The 22,978-nt window shown below is 33.2% G+C and overlaps 5 protein-coding genes and 1 non-coding gene across 8 annotated transcripts; 2 read left to right on the top strand and 4 right to left on the bottom strand.

Moving 5' to 3' along the window:
* Window positions 1-1,003: 1,003 nt before the first annotated feature.
* Window positions 1,004-2,300, bottom strand: LOC113857286 (TATA-binding protein-associated factor 2N). The gene is made up of 3 exons (XM_027489101.1): window positions 2,253-2,300; window positions 1,445-1,820; window positions 1,004-1,101 (listed from the first exon to the last, which is right to left on the bottom strand). Exons 2-3 carry the CDS (start codon window positions 1,798-1,800, stop codon window positions 1,026-1,028), a joined length of 432 nt encoding a protein of 143 aa, XP_027344902.1. The 5' UTR covers window positions 1,801-1,820; window positions 2,253-2,300; the 3' UTR covers window positions 1,004-1,025.
* Window positions 2,301-6,825: 4,525 nt separating this feature from the next.
* On the top strand, window positions 6,826-7,576 carry LOC113857223 (late embryogenesis abundant protein 2-like). The gene is made up of 2 exons (XM_027489020.1): window positions 6,826-6,879; window positions 7,217-7,576. Exons 1-2 carry the CDS (start codon window positions 6,826-6,828, stop codon window positions 7,574-7,576), a joined length of 414 nt encoding a protein of 137 aa, XP_027344821.1.
* A 289-nt stretch (window positions 7,577-7,865) lies between these two features.
* Window positions 7,866-12,528, bottom strand: LOC113857046 (WD repeat-containing protein 43-like). Of its 2 annotated transcripts, XM_027488724.1 has the most exons (13): window positions 12,454-12,528; window positions 11,957-12,121; window positions 11,415-11,519; window positions 11,203-11,307; window positions 10,820-10,974; window positions 10,639-10,727; window positions 10,022-10,553; window positions 9,716-9,802; window positions 9,051-9,292; window positions 8,863-8,945; window positions 8,481-8,592; window positions 8,266-8,340; window positions 7,866-8,186 (listed from the first exon to the last, which is right to left on the bottom strand). In XM_027488724.1, exons 3-13 carry the CDS (start codon window positions 11,468-11,470, stop codon window positions 8,010-8,012), a joined length of 1,713 nt encoding a protein of 570 aa, XP_027344525.1. In that variant the 5' UTR covers window positions 11,471-11,519; window positions 11,957-12,121; window positions 12,454-12,528; the 3' UTR covers window positions 7,866-8,009. The 2 variants fall into 2 exon arrangements, with proteins under 2 accessions (XP_027344525.1, XP_027344524.1); XM_027488723.1 differs by lacking the exon at window positions 12,454-12,528 and having other exon boundaries at window positions 7,877-8,186; window positions 11,203-11,312; window positions 11,957-12,110.
* Window positions 12,529-12,739: 211 nt separating this feature from the next.
* LOC113857048 (monothiol glutaredoxin-S15, mitochondrial-like) lies at window positions 12,740-14,795 on the top strand. Of its 2 annotated transcripts, none has more exons than XM_027488727.1 (6): window positions 12,740-12,805; window positions 13,127-13,265; window positions 13,375-13,474; window positions 13,675-13,741; window positions 14,498-14,576; window positions 14,666-14,795. In XM_027488727.1, exons 2-6 carry the CDS (start codon window positions 13,158-13,160, stop codon window positions 14,711-14,713), a joined length of 402 nt encoding a protein of 133 aa, XP_027344528.1. In that variant the 5' UTR covers window positions 12,740-12,805; window positions 13,127-13,157; the 3' UTR covers window positions 14,714-14,795. The 2 variants fall into 2 exon arrangements, with proteins under 2 accessions (XP_027344528.1, XP_027344527.1); XM_027488726.1 differs by having other exon boundaries at window positions 12,743-12,805; window positions 13,137-13,265.
* A 343-nt stretch (window positions 14,796-15,138) lies between these two features.
* LOC113857047 (acyl-protein thioesterase 2-like) lies at window positions 15,139-19,068 on the bottom strand. Its single transcript, XM_027488725.1, has 9 exons — window positions 18,384-19,068; window positions 17,981-18,095; window positions 17,303-17,339; window positions 17,112-17,181; window positions 16,903-17,007; window positions 16,573-16,723; window positions 16,368-16,450; window positions 15,466-15,559; window positions 15,139-15,371 (listed from the first exon to the last, which is right to left on the bottom strand). Exons 1-9 carry the CDS (start codon window positions 18,412-18,414, stop codon window positions 15,287-15,289), a joined length of 771 nt encoding a protein of 256 aa, XP_027344526.1. The 5' UTR covers window positions 18,415-19,068; the 3' UTR covers window positions 15,139-15,286.
* LOC113857300 lies at window positions 15,837-16,032 on the bottom strand. The gene has a single exon (XR_003503190.1). It is a non-coding gene; the product is annotated as a U2 spliceosomal RNA (small nuclear RNA).
* Window positions 19,069-22,978: the final 3,910 nt, after the last annotated feature.

Genomic DNA, 22,978 nt, shown 5'->3' with positions numbered 1-22,978 from the left:
ATAAGGAGGACCATAGACATTATATTAATATAATCGAGATTCTAGATTTGGAGACATTTCATCAACATAAAGCTTGCCCGAAAAGAATTGGAAACACTTCACTAACATAAAGCTTGCCTGAAAGGAAGATAAGTGTCCTACATAAAAGCAAATATAGTTATGGAGTCTTGGGCTCATCTTTTGAATCTGCAATGGACATCCTTTTTAAAGGTATACTTTACATTCAGTGAAAGGAATCCAATGTGATTTGTGTTTCAAATATGCTAGCTAAACCAGTAAAGTCAGGACTTGGAGATATTTCTTATAAAAAATGAAAAGAGGTTAAGGAATATATCTCAGTAATGGGTACTCTGCCCTAGGACTCTTATACGCTGGCCATTTAAAATATGCTAAACTTAATAATTACATGACAAAGGTCTTTGTCTTCTTTATTTCTACCCTTATTAGCGAATTGAACTGTTTGAATGCTGATTCAAAGTTAAGTATTATCTTGGTCAACTTAAAGGTTTAAAAGGATCCTTGTTAAATAAATTGCTTAGTGGACTTCTGTGTGTCTAGTTCTATTTTGTTTTTTAGTTACCAAATAGTAACAAATGGCGTACCATATGAACTCGCATGCATGCTTAACTTTGTTGCTGTCTAATTATACAAAATAACCTGGTCCACTCCATGATGGTGAGTGAGGTGAATGATGGATAATTCCATCACACCTTCTGACATATCCGTTTAGAAAGTAGTAGTTCATCTCATGAGAAAAGACGAGATTCATATTCATTTAAGAAAACCACGCACCATACAATAAATGAACTCTCTAACACAAAAACTAAAGAAAATAGTTTAAAGCACCAAACAACATTGCTGTAGTTCTTGAGGTAAATCCCAAGGGATGTAGCTTCTCTGTAACATAGCATTTAAACCTCCTTTTCAGAATTCACACTGTCTTTAACATCCCAAAGAAATTAATAAAGAAATCTTGCAGCATCTCTAGTAATTAATGTAGTCTTCTTGCTGGGATAATTTCATTTCTAGTACGTGTCCCTTGGGGCACTGCATTTAAAACATTCCATTCTGCTAGCAAAGTTGTGCTCATTGCATCCTGATCTGCTCAAAGAAAAATAAAATAAAATAAAATAAAATATTGTCAAGACAAGAAAAGCATAGAAAGACTACTGTTTTACTTTTACCTATTTAAATAAATAGTGAATGAACCATATTTTGCACCTATGATCACTAAGCATAAGGGACAACCATTCAAAGTATGCAAATTTATAAAAGCAGTCAAAGAAAGGGGAACCCAATAAAGATATCAGTTGTGCCTATAACTTTGGTTTGTGATATATGTCATATTCTTCAAACATCAAAGGCAGGAAATAAACCAAAAAGTGTAAGGTGTCTCCTACGAAAGAACCAATAATTAAAAACTAAGAAACAAGAAATCAATCACCTGTTGCATATCCAGTCACCAGATTTCCATCCAGGTCTTCCATTGCCACCAAAACCTCTAGAGCGCAAGATGTCACTGTTATAGCCTCCAGCTAAGTCATCCTTGAAAGCACCACACTTGAAGCAGCTTGAGCGGCTAGCAAAGTTGTGTGCACCACAGTTAGCAGCAGCACAATACCAGTCACCAGGGCGAACATCTGACCCAGTCAACCCAAATGAAGACCCTCCTCTTCCTCCAAATGCTCCAAAATCAACTCTATCTCCATATTTTGAGTCCCCACATCGTTGACAAGAATCTCTCCTCTGGAAGTTCAGGTGCTGGCATGACCTGCAGTTCCAGTCTCCTGGCCTACTCATTTTTACTTATCTGCAAATTACTGTTGCATCCAGCAATCTTCATTAGAGGATCACATGCAGAAATGATGCAGAAATAGTCAAATATTAATGCATTGTTAATGTGCCATATCATTATTTTTACGAAACTAAATTTTATGTTAATCAAACTTGATATATTCCTATATAATAATTGCCACATTAGGCTGCATAAGTGTTTGTGAATGGTACTAGGTACTAGCTTGCTAGCTAGAATCCTGCTTATTATAATATAAGGACAAAAAATAAAAACAAATGGTGGGTTAACTTCTCTGAAAGCTATAAAAACAAGTTACGAGGCTGACATAATAGAGCACTAGACAGATTGATCACATTACTAATAACTGAAGAGTTAGCCAAAAGTTTTTGAAGATTAGGTAAGACTGAAAAAGAAAATGAGGGTGGATAATGGAAGTGAAAAAAAATGAAAGACCAACCTCAAGAAAATAGAGTTGCTTGAACTATTGGAGATACAGAAGCTGAAGAGGATTTGCTGATGAGGAAAGGTGATAGAGGGGTGGTTTATATACTGGCAGAGACCACAGAAAAAAGAGAATAAATGGAGGGCCGTGTTGTAGTACTTTTTAGTGTTGTTTGAGTGGCAACCTAGATAAATGGAATCAATGAATTCTAAAGGAGGGAAAAGAGATAAAGGAAAATCGTGCTACAATTCCAAAGAGAGCACACTTTGAATTTTGAACATATACTTTGGCAGTGGGCTACAATTTCATTTTGTTTAAGTTTTAATGGTACGGTAATGGATACAAAGTGCATATAGGATAATCATTTGTCCTTCAACTCCAATATCAGACACAGACAGGAGAAGGGGAAGTGGGGGTTGGTAGGTCTAGTCTGAACTGAACTTGGTATTTCTATTCTTTCAAATTTTCTGTCTCCAAGCCTTAAAAGGATTACATGCGTTACGGTTCAAGCACAACAGGCGCATTCAATTTGATAGCTTTTTTCATTATATAACATGGCCTATGGGAGCTAAAACCCTGGCCATACGGACTATTATGTTAATGGAAAGATTTACATTCCTTTTTATAAGCAAGCAAGATGTCAGAATATGCAACTTCGCAATTGCAGGATTAGTTTATGTATGACCTTAAAATTGATATTGAATTTTAAACATTTTTCTCCTTCAATTAGGTAATAGCAAAGTGGCTCTTAAATTCACAAAGCTAGAGTTTAAAGAAAAATTCTGATGGAGCCACATAAAATCATTTGTACAGCTATACATCTTACAAAGTCTGTAAATAACATTAATTATGAAAAGCTATTTGTTAGTATTATTTATGGAATTTGCACTATTATATGTTATTTGATATTCAACCATTGCACAACACTAAATAAGCAAACACTTTCTCATGATCTATATAGCTGCTAGCAAAAATAGCTAAGTCAACAAACTCAAGACATACAGAAAGAGCATGTAACCTAATAGCACAACAGACAGTGTCCAAAGATCTCATCAATCAAATAAACCATGAGCCCTAGAAAGTCCCTTTGACCACAGCATTTGGTTATATGAATCAAATTCGAATTGTGCAGCCCCACAAACAGAATCCATGTATACAACAAAAAGAAAAAAATCAACTGTATAGGAAGAAAAAAAGAAAAGAAAAGAAAGTTGGAGGCCTCTAATTGGACAATGTGGAATCCAAATCAGCATTTGCCACCATGTAATGAATATTCGTACCATTAAAATCATATACTCCGGCCCACTAATTATCCCAATAACATCCACGAGGGGATCTAGGTCTCTTTCATGTCCATTACTCTTTGGGAATCAACAGAATTTTGACAGTCAATATGTTTCTAAAATAGTTTCTGCTTTACAATTGATTTGAATATTCTTTTATTCTCTAATAAAAGCAAGAAGGGTAATGAGTAAAAAGTTTAGTAATAAAATTATTAGGATATATGAGTTTTCCTCAAACAATAATAATGATAATAATAAATATAAGATCTTGCATATAGACACATTAATTTTGTAGCCAAGAATTTTTTGAGGGGTAAAAAAAAACTGAAACAAAAATCTTGGAACTGTAGAGGTCAAGGCTAAAATATATACAAAAGAAAAATGTATGATATATATTAAGTTGTAATAGATATACATATGATATGAGTGGAGGCAAGGAAGCAAGCTAGTAGAACTTTGAAAGCAAAACAGACAAGAAGATTAAATAAATGGAAAAAGAGAAAAGAAAAGGTAAATGGTGAGTTTCAATAAAGATAGGTGAAGCTTATGATGGAATAACAAGTCTTCGAGGTTTCATTTTGACCATCTTTTGTATTCTTTTTCTATTCTTTGCTTGATGCACTGCTGCGGCTGCTGCTGAACTATTTTATTCTCTTTCTCTCACTCTAACCTCACCCTTTTATCTCTATGCATATGTATGTATATATGCTTATGCCTATGATCTCTCTCTCTCTCTTGAAGGGTAAGAATGAATGAGCCAAGATCTGGCCTCCATTCTCTTGGGGAAGGGTAAAGGGAAGTAGGCAAACTGTAAAGAAGAATAAAGGGGGAAGTGGGCTGATTCGATTCGTCTTGGGAATCGTTTCCATGCAAGACCACGACCACATAATGTGCATTCTCTTCTGCTATGTGTCATTGTGTGCGTACTTTTGCTAAGCAAAGATATTCATACTTAATGTTTACTACTCATTGCTGCTAACTATATCCTCCTCAGTTTCTTTTTTATTTTTTGATAATTGTTATAATATTATAGGATATCTGCTTTTTTTCTCACTTTTTTTTCTTGGTCAATCACTTTCTTTCCTATTTTGTAAAAGTGTTTGTTGTTCATTGAGAAGATCATCTACATATCACATGGTTTGGTTTTATACGTAACTTAATAGTTAAGCACACTAAATCTATTGGTAATTATATGACTTCTATAACGAGAAAGGAATACTCAATTCCAAATTTTATTATGTCATTATCAAGTATATTCGTTTGGATTTGGCTCCTTTGAAAGATAGATTTTGTGATAAATTACATGGACATATATAATGAATCATAAAATTATCTTATTAATTAATAACTATATATTGCTCCACATTTTATCTTTTAAAATGCATCCTATATTTTAAAAAGTCAAATCCAATACATATAAATGCAATTGTTAATATACCTGTGAGTGTTAAATTAATATGGAGTTCCTAAAAAAAACACATAAAAATTTCATGTAAAAAATAATTTAAGTTGAACTACGTACATGCAGAAAATTCAAAATCTCGAAGTTAAAAAATATTATATTTAGCAATCAAGTGCCCCAATTTTAGTGAGAGTCTTGTTGAACACAATGCATGGGAGATCGATGCTCAGGTGTAGAGATTTCAGATTTTAATCTTTTGATGTAACAACACCATGATTTTTGTTTCCTGCTCTTTATATGCCATGTTACAATCAAAATGGGCTAGGTTAGCATTGATCCACCGCGTGGTGGACCAAACAAGTTTCTTTAATCATTGGTTTAAAGAAAAAAAAAATCATATATCAAGCAATATATATATTTTAACCTAAACAAAATTCACAATTTAAAAAAATTAAAAACTTACATGACTTCTTGTGAGTCAAATATTAGTGCCAAAACAATAAAATTGAAATAGTAAAAAATATACAAGAAATTATAGTATATAGAGATGAAAATTGAAATCAATAAATTCTCACAAAATTCATATGTAATGAACAAAGCTTTATCTATAAAAAGACCCTTGATCGAGTCTAAATTAGAAAAAAATTATTAGCATAGACGTGAATTTGAACACCACGTTTTTCACTGTATCTCATATCGATGCATGTTCACAGAACATATATATAAAATAATATAATTATATACTTGAACAAGCACTTGGAGAATTCAAAGCTTAGCTATCACTGGGTAGCTTTTATATGTTGTTTTCATTATTTATTCTCAAAGTGCATGTTCTTAAGTGCGAGGCTGCTTCTTGAGCAATGCTTTCACTTGCCCTCCCATCTATATTTCATATAACTGGAAATAAAGTGTTAATAGAATTTTCCTTTTCCTTTTTTGTTTTTTGGACGTGAAAAAAGTGTTACCAGAACTATTCTTGGTCAAATTTTACTTCTATGTTTCTATTCATTTCTTTTTGAAATCATGCGAAGGAAAATCCATTTGTTGCACGTTTGAAATCATTAGTGAGGGAGATAATACCCCTTTAAGGGGTACATGATGCGCTAATTAAGATCAAAGTTCTTTTAATTATTTCTGTTTGATATTTATTCAAATAAATATTCCAATGCAATTACTAGTTCAACAACAATAATAATAATGTAATTGTTAATTAATTGTAATGTACTTGCCAGTTGAACAAGGGTAGTGGGTAGATTGACCTGCGTTTGTCCCTTGGTTCTCACGTCATCTTTCCTAATAAAAAATAACCCCCAACACTTGAGATTAAAGGAAGAAAAGAACAAAACAAAATTTCTTTTTCTTGATCTTGTACTTCAATTGCTTTTGAGTCATATACTTTGCAGAACTCTTTTCTAATTTAATTTTCTTTTCTAACAAACAGAAAATCAAATGATTTATACATAGTTGATTCGTATACCCCTGTTTTCCATATTGGTTTCGACAATTTCTCCATTACTATGCACAAATCTATCACTAGTTAAACATTTGTTTTTGCTTTTACAAATTTTTCAAAAAATGAATCTATCACTAGTCATCCAACTATCATTATATCATCATTCAACCGATGGCAACGTGGCAAGATTCCAATGGCTCATTCCCCCTATCCAAATATATCTTATATATAAAGGTGCTCAAATTTGTATCCATCACCTTAGAGGGGCACGTGTCGTACACGTGTCATGAAATTGGACACGTGGCAGTAATGCACAATCCATGAAAATACTATAGATTAAGAATCAACACAATTCAAACCTCGTCATGAACATAACTTGCTAGCAATATCACAAGAAAAAATTGTATTACAGTAGTAGTGAGCTTATTACACCCTTTGAAGAAGAAAAAAATGGCATCCCATGAGCAGAGCTACAGTGCTGGTGAGGCCAAGGGCCGAACTGAGGTAACAAATATATCATTCAACTTACGTTATTTGTACACTTTTTTTTTTACGCATTGCATCAATAGGATGCAGAGTCATTATTTATGCAACTTCACTTATACAGATAAAATAAATAATGTAATTTCTTTTTCACCTTAAAACATAATAGTTTCATCCTCGAGGAGGATTCAAATCAACATAAGTTAATAACGACAATTTTTTATTTGATTGGTGTGTTGTTATTGATTATTATTAAAATTTTAAATTTTATGAAAAAAAAAGTGAAAAATAGTTTTTTTTTTCTATTTATATAAAGTAGTTTATTAGTGGTCTGTTTGTTGATGGATTAATGGATCAGGAAAAGACCAACCAGATGATGGGCAATGTGGGGCAGAAGGCCCAAGAAGCTAAGGAAAAAACGAAAGGGGCAGCCCAAGCTGCAAAGGACAAGACCCAGCAGGCGGCTCAATCTGCAAAGGAGAAGGCCCAAGAGAAGAGTGGTAAAACAAAAGAAAAGGCTTCAGAGATGGGCCAGTCGACAAAGGAGTCGGCCCAATCTGGAAAGAACAACACAAGTGGGTTTCTGCAGCAAACGGGGGAAAAGGTGAAGGGAATGGCCCAAGGTGCTACTGAGGCTGTGAAACACACATTTGGAATGGCACCACAGCGTGATGAAGAGAAGGAGCACTACGCAGCCCAACATGGCAGAGATTACTAGTCACACTGTTTTATTTTAATTAATGCAATTTGTGTTTCTTCAATGTAATTTTCACTTTCTACTATCTAGTTTCAACTATGTTTTACAAAGCTATCGAAAAAACTTGCCTACTATAAAGTATTAAAAAAATGCTACTTAATTTTTTTTCTAATAATTGTTATATATATATATATATATATACACACACACACGTTAGTATTCACACTCCAATTTACTAGTTATATAAAACCATGTAAATTTTCTTAACGACTTTTTACGTGATCTTGTGAGACTAAACAAATTTAAACTAAGGAATGTCAAATTTTCAAACGTGTTGGTATTAGTATGTGCATAGGCAAATATATGGGGGTTGTAACATAAATTGAGGACCAATCAATGTTCACTTGAGCTGAGACAAGTTTTGAGAAGAAACAAAAAAGTGTGCTTGACACTATCAATCTTCCAATATATCATCACTTGCATCAATGTCACTAACACCATCAAATGCTTCATCTGATTGTTGTTCATCTTGGTCAGTTTCCATGGCATCCTCAGATTCTTCTTCACTGTCATCCTTATCCTCGTAGATGACTGGAACTATTTCACCTTCATCTACCTCCTCATCAACAACCTTTTCAAAAGAAACCACTAATAAATACAAGTTTATCACAACTACTAACTACTTGTAGACAAATTGTGTAGAGGATTACCCTCGTGTAAAGGATGTCTAAGCAACTTGAGAGTTGGATGGCAGATTTGAAGGTGGAAACTCTAGACTCAATCAACTGCACAAAAAAGCAAAAGATCAAATAAGGAAAAAACTATTGGAATTCATGTCCATGATAGTTTAGATTCTTTAGAAGAAAGAGGTAGAGCAAGTGACATATTAAGTGCTTATCAAGTGGATTCATCACACAGAACTTACTTGATACAGAGAGTTCAAAACTTTTAATGAAGATTCCTGGGACATTATTCCACTTGCGTGTTGTAGTAGTAGACACTTCAGCCATGGAAGAGCACATGCCAAAATTGCACCCCTAAAAAGTAATTTTAATGGTTAAAAGTTTTGATGTAGTACATATAAGCAGTAAATTATGGTTGCAGTTGATTGTTGTTCAAGCTATTGTGTTAATGTGGTGCTGATTTTGTAGCAAACTTTTTATGAATATAGTTTATCTCTGTTAATGTGGTTTTTCTAATAAACATTTCCCACAGGCAAACAGAAGACTTATATCAAATAAGTAATCTCTTCAACACTAACAGGCATATTGAACATACATTACCCGATTATTGTTATGATGTGTTACCTAGATTCAATAATGGATATGAGAGAGTGTAGAAGTTTGAGGACGTTAGATGGGTTCAACTGTGCAATTGACTTCCTAATAACCTGCAAAAGGTGTTACAACATGCATAACACACAAGAAACTGAGCAAGTGGGCAATGTCTATTTAAGTTTACACACAGTTTAGTAGAAATAGGAGGGAAAGAGAACCTTCTCATCTTGCGTATACAAGCAATCTAACAGAAGGGCGCGATCATCAGCATTTAATGCCTGCTTAAGCAAAACATGAACAGAGTCTGCACTTGGAGGCTTTGCTGGGATAGATGATTCTGGCTCTTTCTGACTCATGGATTTGTTCTCATCCAGCAGACTGAGACTAGCAAGTTTCTCTCCCATTGTTGGTTCATTCAGATCATCATCAAGAAGGACTCCTTCTGCAGCCTCTCGTTGATCTACATTAAATACCAGTAAAAGAAATACTCATCAATAATTAATACAGAATGTACACTTCTCAGAATGGTGATACTCTTGCCATTGATCAAACCAAAGAATAATTTTACATAAAATCAACACATGACAGATTTTAGTAAATCAAATTGTCATATTTAGTATGATTTTTTAAAATCTTATAGTACTCAGATTTCAATAGCCCACATAACTATAGTGAGTTTAGGAATTTGTAATGTAAATCATGCGTACACTAAAAATATAAGTACTTTTCAAAATTCAGGAATAAACAACCCTGAGTATAACTGTAATATAAATTTCAATGGGAACACATACCAAGAAAATGAAGTGCAAAACATAAAGATACTTGATGAAGTTGGAACAAATATCTCATGCTGACTAACATCTTAAAATATTATAATTCTTACCAAAATCAATCTCGTCAGTTCTGGTCGGAAGATCAGGATCAGATGTTGCTTGTCTTTTCTTAGCCTTCTTGGTTTCTGTTGGTACAGCTGCTTATAGTTCCAAGTCAAAGGAGTTTAAAATGATTAGAGAACTTGTAAACAACAAACAAAGGAAAAATGGGAATACCATGAGCTTGCCAACAATATATCACGAATTCCTATAGGAAAAGTATTTAAGATTTATTAATCATGAAAACATAATAAAAATTCGAATCACCTAATATTTGATCAGAAGGAAGTACAAGAAAAGCTATGAGTTTATCAGACCTTTGCTAGAAGGATTGTCATGCAGCTGAACAGAATCAGCCTCATCTCCTACATTTAATATTATATTCTCCCCTGAATTGCTAATATTTAAGACAGTAAACTGTGGATGATCAACAGAACCATAAGTCACAAGAGCTTTCATCTGTTTGTCTTCCCCTACAGATTGTAATCTGCATGCAATAATTGATGTCCGCTTTTTCTTTGAACTTTCACTGTTTTCCATATCAGTTTCAACTTTTTTAGTATTTGTTGTCAATTTAGTTGGCTGTATCTGATCTTCGGAGGAGTTATTCAAATTCCATATATAAGCAGAACCTGAACTCGTAACTGCTAAGACAACAAAATCTTCTTCTTTATTGCAACCACAGTGGCATTCAAGAACTAATGGTCGATGCTTCATGGGAAGTGTAGGACCACTACTCACAGTTCCTGAATTTAAATCACACCTCCAAACTTGAAGATGCTTACACTCAAGATCTGATGTAACTAAAACTTTAGCATCACTGGATATAGAAACATACTGTGCATTTCCCTGATAAACAATAAAAATAAAATCTGATGATGCTTTGAGCTTGTACGAACTAATATTCATATCCAGCATAGGTAATGAAGTGTACCAAATCATCAGGGAACTTCAGAACCTCTTTCCCAATTTCCCAGCTTATTACCCTCAGTTTAGTGCTCACAATAGCTAAATATTTTTCATCTGGAGAGATAAGTAAAATGACATGTGTCAGTTGTTGTGTAAGAAGATCAATGAACATGAGGGACCAAGCATAAAATGGATTTAGTACTCACCATGTGAGAAAGATAGAGAAGAGATGGACTTTTTTGAAATTTTAAATTCTTTTAAAAGCTCTCCAGTTTCAGTGTTAACCTCGTATCCCATCCCATTATGTCCAACAATTCGAAGGATATGTCCTTTCTGTGCAAATGTAAGTCCACAAACGCCCCTGGATGATTACAAGAACCATATTCTACACTGGTATTAATTATCATTTTAATCTCATAATCAAACAGCAATAGCTTTTGAAAAAGATAGCATGCATGGAGATTTACAAACAAAAAAATCATTTGTATTACTTTGTTACAATATGATTATATGTTGAGACTTTATAAGATAAATATAACAATACATTGAAGTTTTACATTAAAAAGAGGAAGTGAAATAACAACAATACCCAGGGTAGTTAGTAGTCCACTCTCTCTCACCACTGGAAACATCAACAGCCAGAACGCTTCCGTCAACTGTGCCAAGAGCTAATAAGCAAGTTCCCTGTTCTTTTCTACGCTAATTATAAAAGCATACAATTCTTATCAGATGGGGAAAAGTAAGATTCCAGCATAAAAAAGTAGTAGCAATTAAGTTTATTTTCCTATGAGCCCATACTACCTTTTTTCCAATGAAACTACATGCAATACAAGAATAACGAATATCGTGATCTCCATCTGATGCCTTCCACTCTGCTAACAAATATCCAGTGCTTGTGTTCCAAATCTGAAAATTATATGATGGTTTTTTGTTATCAAACTAACAACCTTACAAGAACCATGGTAAATACCATCACAAAATTACAACATCCAACAAAATCTCACTTTCAACTGCAATGCATGTTGACTGTTTAACATTATTTTGACTCGCCAATGATTGACAGTACATCAGTGATAAATCTCATTAGGTACCGTTTATCAAAATTGTTCTTATGCAAATGTGAAGACTTGTAGTGTATAAAGTACCAAAGTAAGACATAGTTATCATCTAATAACCGTAAACTCAAAGTAAGACTAATCCGCTATAGCAAAACAAAAAAAGCAATTCAAAATCATCCACAATCAGTGCTCAAAAGGGAAACTTAAGCACTTATCCCGGAATAGTTCAGGTACACTACTACTAAACATGACTTCATTTGGGAGGGGAGAAGAAGATGGATTTACTTTGGCCTTTCCATTGGGAGACAGAATGGCCGCAAAGTCACCATTATAAGTGAAAGCCGTGAGAACATGTTTCTTTAATTTGTCCTTCACCATCTCAGTCAATTTTCTTCTTCTTCTTCCAAGTAAACAATTTTGGATAGGCAAACAGTGAGTTAGCAACAGCACCTAAATCAGACATAAGCCAGTCAGCACCAAGTAAAGATCATAACTTAGTAGTTATACAAACAAAGAGGCCAATTGTGTAGGTTCAACCATATCATAACAAACACAAATTACCGAAAGTTCAACCATAACAAACAAGTGAAACCAATACAATAAATGACAAAACTTCTCAAATTCAACATATTTTCAAAACCTTGCTCACACATAACATATCAATAATATAATAGGCTCAAGAGAACAGCATGGAATTGAGGCATAAGAAATTGAAGGAAATTTAATAAACAGAAGAGAAAGAAGATAAAGGTAAAAGAGAAAAATGATACATAAAGGCTAACCTAAACAAAACGTAAGGAAACCGATCAAAGGAGATTGCTTTTGATGGCGTCTTCAAGAACGAGGCTGCGGAATATGATTGTTGAGTTGAGGAACAGAAAGGGTTTTGGGTTTTGGAATAGGAAATATTATCCAGGGGTATTTCTGACCTTTCAAAATGAACACTCATTCACTCTTTTTTTTTTTTTTTTTTAAAAAATCCTTTTTTTAATCCTACACCAAGAAAGTGTGGCTTCAAACAGCGAATCCAGTGTTGGGTGCATTCAGATTTTGGTTCCTCAGTGAATTCGAATGGCGACGTCGTTGTCAAACATGCTTTTCAAGGGAATCGTAGCTCGTTCCCTTAGCAGGCCCGTAAGATGTTCAAGCTTTCATTTTTGTGCATTTTAATCGTTACTAGTTTACTTTTGGCTTCTACTTGTGTGAATCATAAAAAGTTGCAGTCTTTACTTAACCCTGCTTAATGGGTATCGTTTATTTTGTGAATTTTTTCACTTTGTGATTTCAATCTGTCTTGGCTAGTTTGTTGAACTGCACTGTTCTGGGGAATTTTTTTTCCCCATTTTTTCTCCTTTTGTGGCATTGCATTACTTAGTGCCAACTGTTATTGAATGGTTTTTTTTAATTCTTCAAACTGCAAATTGTAATTTCCTTTTCTAATGGTCTTACTTTAAGATGCTGGCAGTTAAATGGATCATTCTATCGCATGAGATACTCAACTACTGTGTCAACTGATTCTGACACGCATGATGACTTCAAGCCAGCTAATAAGCTTGAGAGTTCTGGCATTTCTTTAACAAATGTTATTGAGCATGTAAGGGTATATCAATTAAATATTTTACCCGTGAATTTTTTTTTTCTTGCTTTAATAATTTTAGTAGTCTGTAAGTTGAACTTTTGTTCACTGTAATTAATATGTGCAGGATGTCAACGGTAATCCTGTTATGGTTTACATGAAAGGTGTGCCTGATTTTCCACAATGTGGATTTAGTTCGCTTGCTGTTAAAGTTTTAAAACATTATGGTGAGTAGTACTAAAACTATAAATTAAAACACAGGGACTTATATGTTCTGAAATTGTTTCTTCATGGTGGAAGTGCTCCATTTCCCCATGTTAAAGAATTCTATGGTAAAGTTGTAGAAAAAAATTTGTTACACTGTGAATTCACATTACTTGATAACAATTTTGTAAGGTGCAATTATCATTATATATTACTCTTGCAGATGTTCCAATAAGTGCTAGAAACATTTTGGAGGATCCTGAACTGAAAAGTGCAGTAAAAGCATTCAGGTAACTTAATACTTATTTATCTTATTACCTCTCTGCTGCCTAACATATTGATTCTTTCTCTCTAACTCATTCTCGGATGTTATTACTTTGCTTGTTGAGCTTAATTTATGGCCACTTTCTATCCTCGTTCTCTCTCTTTATTCTATGTAATAGATTAGGCTATTTTTGAGCATTAATGTTTGATCATTAACTATCAGTAGCTCATAATACCAAGGGTGGGGATATACCCTATCAAGAAATATTTTATTATTATCAGCAGATCTTCTCAGTATGAAGATGAGTTGAATGGGTTTTACAATTAATGTTATGACAAAGTTTTTTCAATAAAATGAAATAGCAAAGCAAGATTCTTCAATGCCCATGGAATTTAAAGGATGAATGTCCACTGAAAGTCAGATGGTCAAAATTTGTTCATTTCTTTGTATTTGCATAAATCTGGAGCAATTGATCTAATAATGCCTAGTGAATTTTACCGGTTGTTATTTGTCTTTTCTTTGCTTAAAAACCCTCTAGTCTCTGAAAATCTGAACCACAAGCCATGTCAAAATCTCTGGAAAGTAGTCAACCCGCAGATATCTATACATATTTGTGGATATATGTCATTTTGTCTTTACACTTAATAATGGGATACAACTATGATCTTGTATTTGATTGGTTCTTACCACCGGAAAAGTACAGTTACTTCCAAGTTTTATTATTGGTTTCCTTTACAATTTTTTGTATGATCCCAGTGTTCTCCATGTTCTTTCTGTGCAGTAACTGGCCAACATTTCCTCAAATTTTCATTAAGGGAGAGTTTGTTGGGGGATCAGATATTATTCTTAATATGCACCAGGTTTGTTTTCGTTTAAATACTTGATTTTTTTCACTCGTGGCTATTATTTTATCACTGTACTGATCAATAAATATTTTACATCCATGTAGACTGGTGAGTTGAAGGAAAAGCTTAAAGATGTTACTCCCAAGCAGTAAACACGGGCATAAGATGATTGAATTTTAAGAGTTGTGGTGTGTTTGAATTCACGTTCAAAAGCCAGTAAACATGGATCAACACAGAAGTTACAAGAGATGTTGTATTTGAGTTGCCAAAAGATTAAATTATGTTAATTCTTTGTACCTGGATTTATGGATTATATTCAAATAAGAACTCTGTAAACTGCATCTAGCTTTAATGATTTAAGGGACTTTGTGGTAAGGAATTTAACTAGTTTGTACGATTTCATAGCTTCAAACTTCCGAGCAAGCATTGCACACATCCCCGCCCGCAAAAGAAAACACTGATATTGAGCAATAAAGCAGCTAAGTTCTATGTATTGTTACAATATTTAAAACAAAATCTTTCCAACAGTACAGCTGACCCTGTCTCTAGGTTCTATGGTAATATAGAGAGAGCGATAACTACTTGGAAAACACATTCGGATCTTATTTCTGACTGAAGAACCTAGAAGACTAATCCTCCTATACCATACTATTTATATTGGAGAACCGTTCCGTGATGGAGTCACATGTTATTTTACAGGCATGCCCTGACTGATACTATGTTATTCATGTTGTTCCCCCGAGCCCCAGCCTTGAGCTCAGCCAATTGGAGACCTCATCCATCTCCCTAGGAACTGTATAATGACCAAGCCTGCACCGAAAAAGTGAAACATAATTGCTTTAATTATCCGTGAATCATTCAGAATTGAGTTAAGGTTATTTCTGCTGAGAAAAAGAGATGTTACCCATCATAGGATTTGAATGTAATATATCGAAATCCTGCTGCACTTAAGGATTGTGCTGATTTCTCTCCGTATTTGTAGAGAACTACATCATCACCTACAAGATCAATATTAAAGGTTGGCTTCAATAGTTTAATCAAACGGCTTTACGAGCAGTTAATTTGCAAGTACATGCTTATTAAAAACATAAAAATGCACTCATCTTACGAATTTTAATGCATTTCAAAATAATTTTCAATATAAATTATTATTTGCTAATTACTTAACCAACTTCACCAAAACCTCCAAAAATAAACATTATTTATTCATTTCTCACCTACCAACGTATCTCTGTCATTAGCAATCAATAATTAAAGTGGCTTCCACTGGCTTGGGTGGGATGCGCCACGCCCGTGCAGTAGTGCAACACATGGGCGACGCGTGAGAGGCCCAATAGCAAGCTATTGTAATGGACTCTCTCCCTAAAAAGATTAATTTAATATCATGTGGGCCTATGGCCCACGTATCAGATATTAAACTGATAAGAACAGATACTACACTTGATCTTAGCCAAAAGGCCGAGAAAGGTATGCTTGACACTGTTCCTGGACTCAAATTTTATATACACGTCTTGGATGTAACATTTTACACACAAGCAGTGTGGGACTTGGTCACAGGTAGCATAGAACACTAAATAATGCAACCAAGTAAACGATCGAGTATGACATAATGATACGTGAAGTGGTAAAAGGATGTTGCAACATCAACAATAAGTCTATGTCACATAAATGAAAAGGAATATATTTCCGCATAAACTAGAAATTTCTTAGTCCATGCATGGAAATAGAACTAATTTATAAGCACCCCACTCTAATAAAAAAGAAACATTCTGTAGCATATAAGATGTAAGATGTATAGATATGTACTGATTCCATGGCTCAGCAAAATAGGTAACGAAGCAGCTCGCCTTCTTGCTTCATGTGACACTTCTATCTTATTCCTTAAGCTCCTACATGAACAGAAGTTGCCAACCATAGCAACAATCATTAGCATGTGACTACATGGACCATCATATATGCATATTATATTAATGGGGTAGGGAAGGTTGCAGAAAAAATACTATAATCATACCTTGATCCTGGAAGCCAACCACTTAGTCCAACAACTGCTCTTAAGTTGACAGGGTATGGTATGCCATTTCCATACCTTCCCATGGCAAAACAAGTTGCAGAGTATAGAGCTACAGCAGCACCCATACTGAAGCCTCCAATTCCAACATTAACTGTTACAAAAAATTGTAAGTCTTATTGAACTTCATTAACTGAATGAATGAATCCCCAAAATATCAATTGCATGTCCCAAATTGGACATACTTGAAGTTGGAAAATCATCTTACAAATTAGAGTTTGATTAATTTTTTCTTTTACATGAACAAGGATTATATTTAGAGTTTGAAAGTACCATCAGCTGGCTCTGTTGACAATAAGTTGGCAATATGTGCTGCTGAAGCATCTAAACCCTCACAATCATCTGGACCATCTTCTGAAAGTTCTCCCATATCAAACCCTGATTAATGCAAGAAAGGTTTTCATACCCATCACAGGAGCTTACAGTTACACAGTGCTGATTCAATTAGAAAGAATAGAAATACAAGAGGGATTGAATATTACATGCTGTGCAAGAAAAACCACCAAGTATTGCTACAGGGCGGGTAGGAGCAGTAGGGCAAATCCATTTTATCTGAACATATCACATCATAAGAAACATCGGCACCAGAGAATATAGATTTATGAGAATATTATGGAGATGAAGTGAGAATATTTCTGTTCAAAAGCAAATAGAGAATAAGTCCATTTCTTACATTTGGAAGTGGAAGGGATTCCAGCAGCTGATATGAGCTGCCACAAAACCAAGTTCAAGATCTTTATTATGTTTGCCGCATAAATTAGAATATGAGAAGAATGCAGACATCAATTAGGGAAACACCAACTTGCTAGATAAAAATCCATGGATTAAAATGATCAAATTTAATGATATTTTCTATGACCACTCTAAACACACTGTTCAATGAAAAATTCTAGAATGATTGCTTTCTATTCATATAATATTCTTCTGTCAAATCATGTCAAGTTGCTCATTTGAGTATAGGAACAAATGATCTTGTGGTCCCTCAGTCGAGAATCTAGTATATACTCTTCCAAATCAAACTTCCAACAATTATAATTAGCAACTTTTTCCAACAGTATTTATTCCATTTAGAATCTCAACTAAAAGAAAACACTCCACATTGAAAACATACAACATACATCAGAAAAACCCAAGTTTGGATCCCTCTGATATCATTAAACTTTCCTTCTCACTATGAAGAGTATTCTTGTCAGAAATACTCCCTACACTTACCTTCTAACACTGAAAGAGCAGATAAAAAAAGAAATACAAAAAGAGGGTTTAGGTAAAGGAAAAAATAACGACGAGGAGATAAGGTAGACCAAGAAGAGAGGGATCCACAGTAGAAAAAGTACAAAACATGCATCTATACCTCAAACCATTGTCACCAAGACCATGCAGCCAAACGATAGTGGCTTGGTGTTTTCCTTTTGGCCTCACCACATGTGTCTTCCCAAACTCCAAACTTCTCCTTGCAGTTCTACTACCTGCAAATGGCATACAAATGTTGAAAATAGCTGATAGATTTCAAAACATGGGAAAAAAGTAATGATAATCCTCCAAATGGACCAAGGAGATTATCATTGATGAAAGTTAACAATAGAAGTAGCTAGAACAAGAAAAGAAAACGCATGAATTATAAAAATGACTTTCCAAACGCTCAACCATTCAATAGCAAGAAAAAGTTAATGCAAGGGATAACAATCTATTGATCCAAAGTTTATGCAAGGTGCAAGGAAGGATAAAGGACTATCAAGGGGAGCAAAAGAACTAACCAGAGCCCATATGATAATGTGCATAGCTCATTTTGCTGTTTCAAAATTTCAAAGCACTCCAACCTATCGAAGGGACTAAGAGGTTCTTCAATGAAGAAAATGCAGAATGGTGAGCCCTCTTTATACCAAGACGGGTAAGGTGGAGTTGGAATAAAACGGGTATGTGTGCATCCTCCTCATGTACATGTAGTGTTCACACTACACCAGCTATAGAGTGTACCTAGAACCGCCTAAGAAAGCATCAATGAAAAGGAGAGGGTATAGACAGAGAAAAGCAAGAAACCTTTTATGGGCAGAGAGAATCCAAGCAGTGTAAAGCACATTCATCCATTTCTAAGGCACACAGCAAGGACAGAGGACTCGCACATAGAGAGAATCTATGCTTGTGGGCAGTGGCCAGAAAATAAAGATAACAGCAACAGCAGCTGAAGAATATTACTGAAAACAAGAAAGAATAACCATGCTTGTAAGATCATATTTGTTTATCAATTCCTGCTTGATTGATTGATGGATACCCATTAACCTCAAACTAAAATCTTTCTTTTTTCTTCACTTTTTGTGTACTCAAATTATCACAGACAAAAACAAATTTAAGGGAAAAAAATAACAAAGAAATGCTATTGGAAAGGGAACCGTAGCTTCTAGGTATTTTCCCCTACTTTCTAGCTCTTAACGGATAACATTTAAGCTTAGTAACCTGGATCTCAAATTATAAGTGACAAGAAAAAGCATGTAAGCCTTTTACTATAACCTACCTCTCTCTTCTTTCTTGTTTGCCACTATACCTAGTTGCACAAGAAAAGTTGTTTGTTTATAGTCATGCGAAACTACATGCGTCCAAAGACTAGAGCTTCTCTTTAGTACTGTGACAAAACAAAAACAAAAAGAGATAGGCTCTTAGACACGTTTAGATGAAAAATAACATCCTAGAATCTTCATGTATTTTTTGTCTTTATAAATGCATCCAACATTAAGCCAAAACAATGGAAGCAAGACCAGTATTTACAAAATCACATTTCTAAATTATTAACATATTGCTGATTATCTTTTCTATCGTATGATAAAAAATGGCTTTAGTTGACTCCAACTATACACATTACACACACACCCCTGTCCAGTTCTTTATACTTTGTTTATATATTGATTTTCTGTTTTAGTGTCCTCAAGGTGTGCAGATATTTGCAGCTTTGATTCTCACAGTAATAGAAAATATGTAGTTTATTGTGAAAAGTGGAAGCAGCATATATCCATCCCATCTTCAGCAAGATAAATTTGAAGTATACGGAAGCAGAGGCACTATGCATAGGTCAACGAGTACATTCATTGTACACCACTATGTCTGTTCACCTATAGAATGCAGCTTTCATGCTGAAATCTTAAAGTGTTATATGTGCTTCCTTCTTTCACCTAACTGGTTTGTTGTTTGGTTATTGGTGCCACTCTTTCTGTAGTTCTACGCCTTCATTGATGGAGATTCTGGACTAACGTGTGAACAATTCAATTTGGATATGCCCAATCTAGGAAAATCAACCCACCACCAACATTTTTTTATTTCTTCTGCTTGATGTAATAATAATGTCAATCAAACTTTAATGATGTTCAATGGCTTCTTCGTCCTGTTAATATGGTTTTATTTTGTGGGTATCTTGTTAATATGTTAATAACAAGATATTTGGGGTTTTAATATTAATTTTACATGTTAATAACAAGAGTAATAACAATATTGTTTTTATATGTCACACTATTTTATTTTTCTGCGTTACTCTTCACATATTATTTGTGGTTAGTATTCCAAGAGATCTCACATATAGAAAGAAGGGGGAAAGATAAAGGATATTTAAATGAAGCGAAGTATTAAAAAAGAGATCAAAATTTGTTTCATTAAAGAGTAAGTGTAAAATATAAGGGTAAAAAATAAGATAAAAGTAAAAGTATAGTATTATTCATGAGTTAAAAACTCTGATTTTCTATATTCATTTTTCTCTTTTTTTTTTTTATCTCCTTCTTTCTCATATTCATTTCATATCTCATGATATGATGTGGAAAAAAAAATCACTATTGATATATTAAAATCTTTCAAATTTAATGCTGTCAAAAACCAAGGACTCACTTGAAGAAAGATAAATCTCGTTTAAAGATTACTTCTGTTTTTTTTTTTTTACCTTCATTTTAGAAGATAACAAAAAAATATATAATTAATAGTTTCTTAATATTGAAATCATTTTTAAAAAATGATTCGAAAGGTTAAAAAATGGAAATTTCAGATTGAAAATATTTTTTAGTACACAGAGGAGAAGATTTTCATGTGAATTATATCATTAATACAAGATCTTCTTAATAACAATTTTTATAACATTATATTTTTGTTTTTCTCTCTACCACATTAACTATTTTGTTTATATTTTTCTCTTGGTTCTCTCTTTGTTGTATATATATAACATAAAAGATATGCTTGTTTATTGCATAGAAGACACTGCTAGCACAAACAGCAATGTTAATATTAAACTGATTGACTTAAACCACAAATAAGTGAGTCCCACTTACATGGCAGATTCTACTTTGATGGCCAACAAATGGTTCAGCATCTAATGTCTTCTAAGGTCAACAAAATAATGCGTTTTTTCTAATATAAGAAGTTAGACCAACCTTTGGCCCCTAACTCCTCCCTAGCCTCATATACATACTCAATACAGGGAAGGACAACATTAAGAAAAATAACAATAATTATAAACCATAAGTAAAAATCAATTATAAATCCTTTAAACTTAAAAACGCTCTATATTCATCGACCTTCAAAAAAGAGAAAAGAAGAAAAAGAAAAAGAAAGAGATGTTGTGGACACCACCTTCTCATTACTACAGGTAAGGGTAATTTTGTTGAATTTTGGTGATTTGGCAGCACCAATAGTTAAAGCTTTACATCAAGGAACATTAATAGAGTACCTAATTAAAAAGGAAAGCAAACTAAGAAAATATAAAATTAGTGCAACTGGAGTATGACCATTTTCAAATATTTTAGAGCTCTCATTTGCATTAAGCTGGCATGCACACCAGCAAATATATTCCTTCTGATGAACAAAAATTGAAAACTTCCCTCTACTTGGGAACGAACACAATTTATGGATTTGTTTTTATAAACTTGCACGTTACGTTTGTGGTATTAATTGGATTACTTTCATGTAGGTTACGAAGCTGGTGCTCATCTATTGACTAGACATTTGTGAACCATAACAATTCTGTTTATAGCTTCACTTTCTGTCACTCACAACTAGTATAGTATACATTAATTATCCGATGAGGATAAAATAAATTACTCTATCTTTGTTAGGACAAAACGAACTTTATGTAATTTGATGGAAATGATGTTGAAGGCACGATCAGAAAAATGATTCTTCTCGATTCACTCATACCTATCTTTTCTTTTCTTTTTCTTTTAACAAATTTGTTGTTTTTTACAAAGGCCCGCTTGAATTTACGTATAAATCTATATAGAGTTGTATTGAAAATATTTTACATATTTATATATGATGAATATAGTTTGAAATGGTATGTCAGATACCCTTCAAGAGGGTGTGTGGATAAAAACTCTCCATAAAATTACCCAAAATAACACTCTTTTTTTCTTGGTCCACACTCTGATGTGATTTTGCTGCCATGTTAGTTAATCGAGTTTCAACTATATATCGAATCAATTGATGTGGTAGAGTGGATGCGAATTCATCATTAAGTAAATTTTAGAATACATCTTATGAATCTTAAAAAGTGAAATAAAGTTAACATGAAATTTTTATTAAAAAAAAAGGATAAATTTCATTATTTTTGTGACGAGACATTTATATGTATAAAAAAGTTACATGTGTTATCGTATTATTCCTTCAAATGAAATTTTCACTCTTTTAATTCTTCAAAAACATTAGTTTAGTAAAGTTTTAGATTTTTAGAGAATCTTGTGATTTGGTGTCATGAGAAAAATATTTTAATACATAAAATAACTTATTTTTAATTTTAACATATAAATTTAAAACCATTATTTATGATATATTATTTTCTAGTTTCAATATATTTTAAAATTAATTGTCTCAAAGCAACGAAGTTAAACTTTAATTATACTGTAATAATATATTTTAGTTATGTATAAAGTTAATATAAATTATATTTATCTGCCTTGATAACTGGATTATTCCATGTCATGTATTTTAATTTATCCAAATAATAATAAATTTATTCATCAAAATAATAAAGTTACACGCATGTATGGGTGTGTAATTGTTTTGTTAAACCATAACTATCTTTTATGAAAAAAAAAATCTTCTGATAAAAATTTTATTCATACATAAAATTCAAACTTTAAGTCTTGAGATAATTATATTTAGTTTATATTAATGAATAATAATAGAATATTTCATTGTAAAAAAAAAATATTATTATTATTATTATTATTACACACACAAATGCATACATTTATATTATGATATAAGATGATATGATGTGTAAAGTAAAACATCATGGAAGAAAACATGATTCACCTAGAAGGAACAATACTATAATAGTTGTTGGTAGAGCTGTTCCCAAATTTTCCTTCAATCTATATGTAGC

This window comes from Abrus precatorius, unplaced genomic scaffold (assembly GCF_003935025.1).
Source record: "Abrus precatorius isolate BTA unplaced genomic scaffold, Abrus_2018 Scaffold153, whole genome shotgun sequence".
NCBI classification, from domain to species: Eukaryota; Viridiplantae; Streptophyta; class Magnoliopsida; order Fabales; family Fabaceae; genus Abrus; species Abrus precatorius.
Note: the sequence above shows the minus strand (reverse complement) of the source record. Positions and strands in the feature narration are given on the sequence as shown.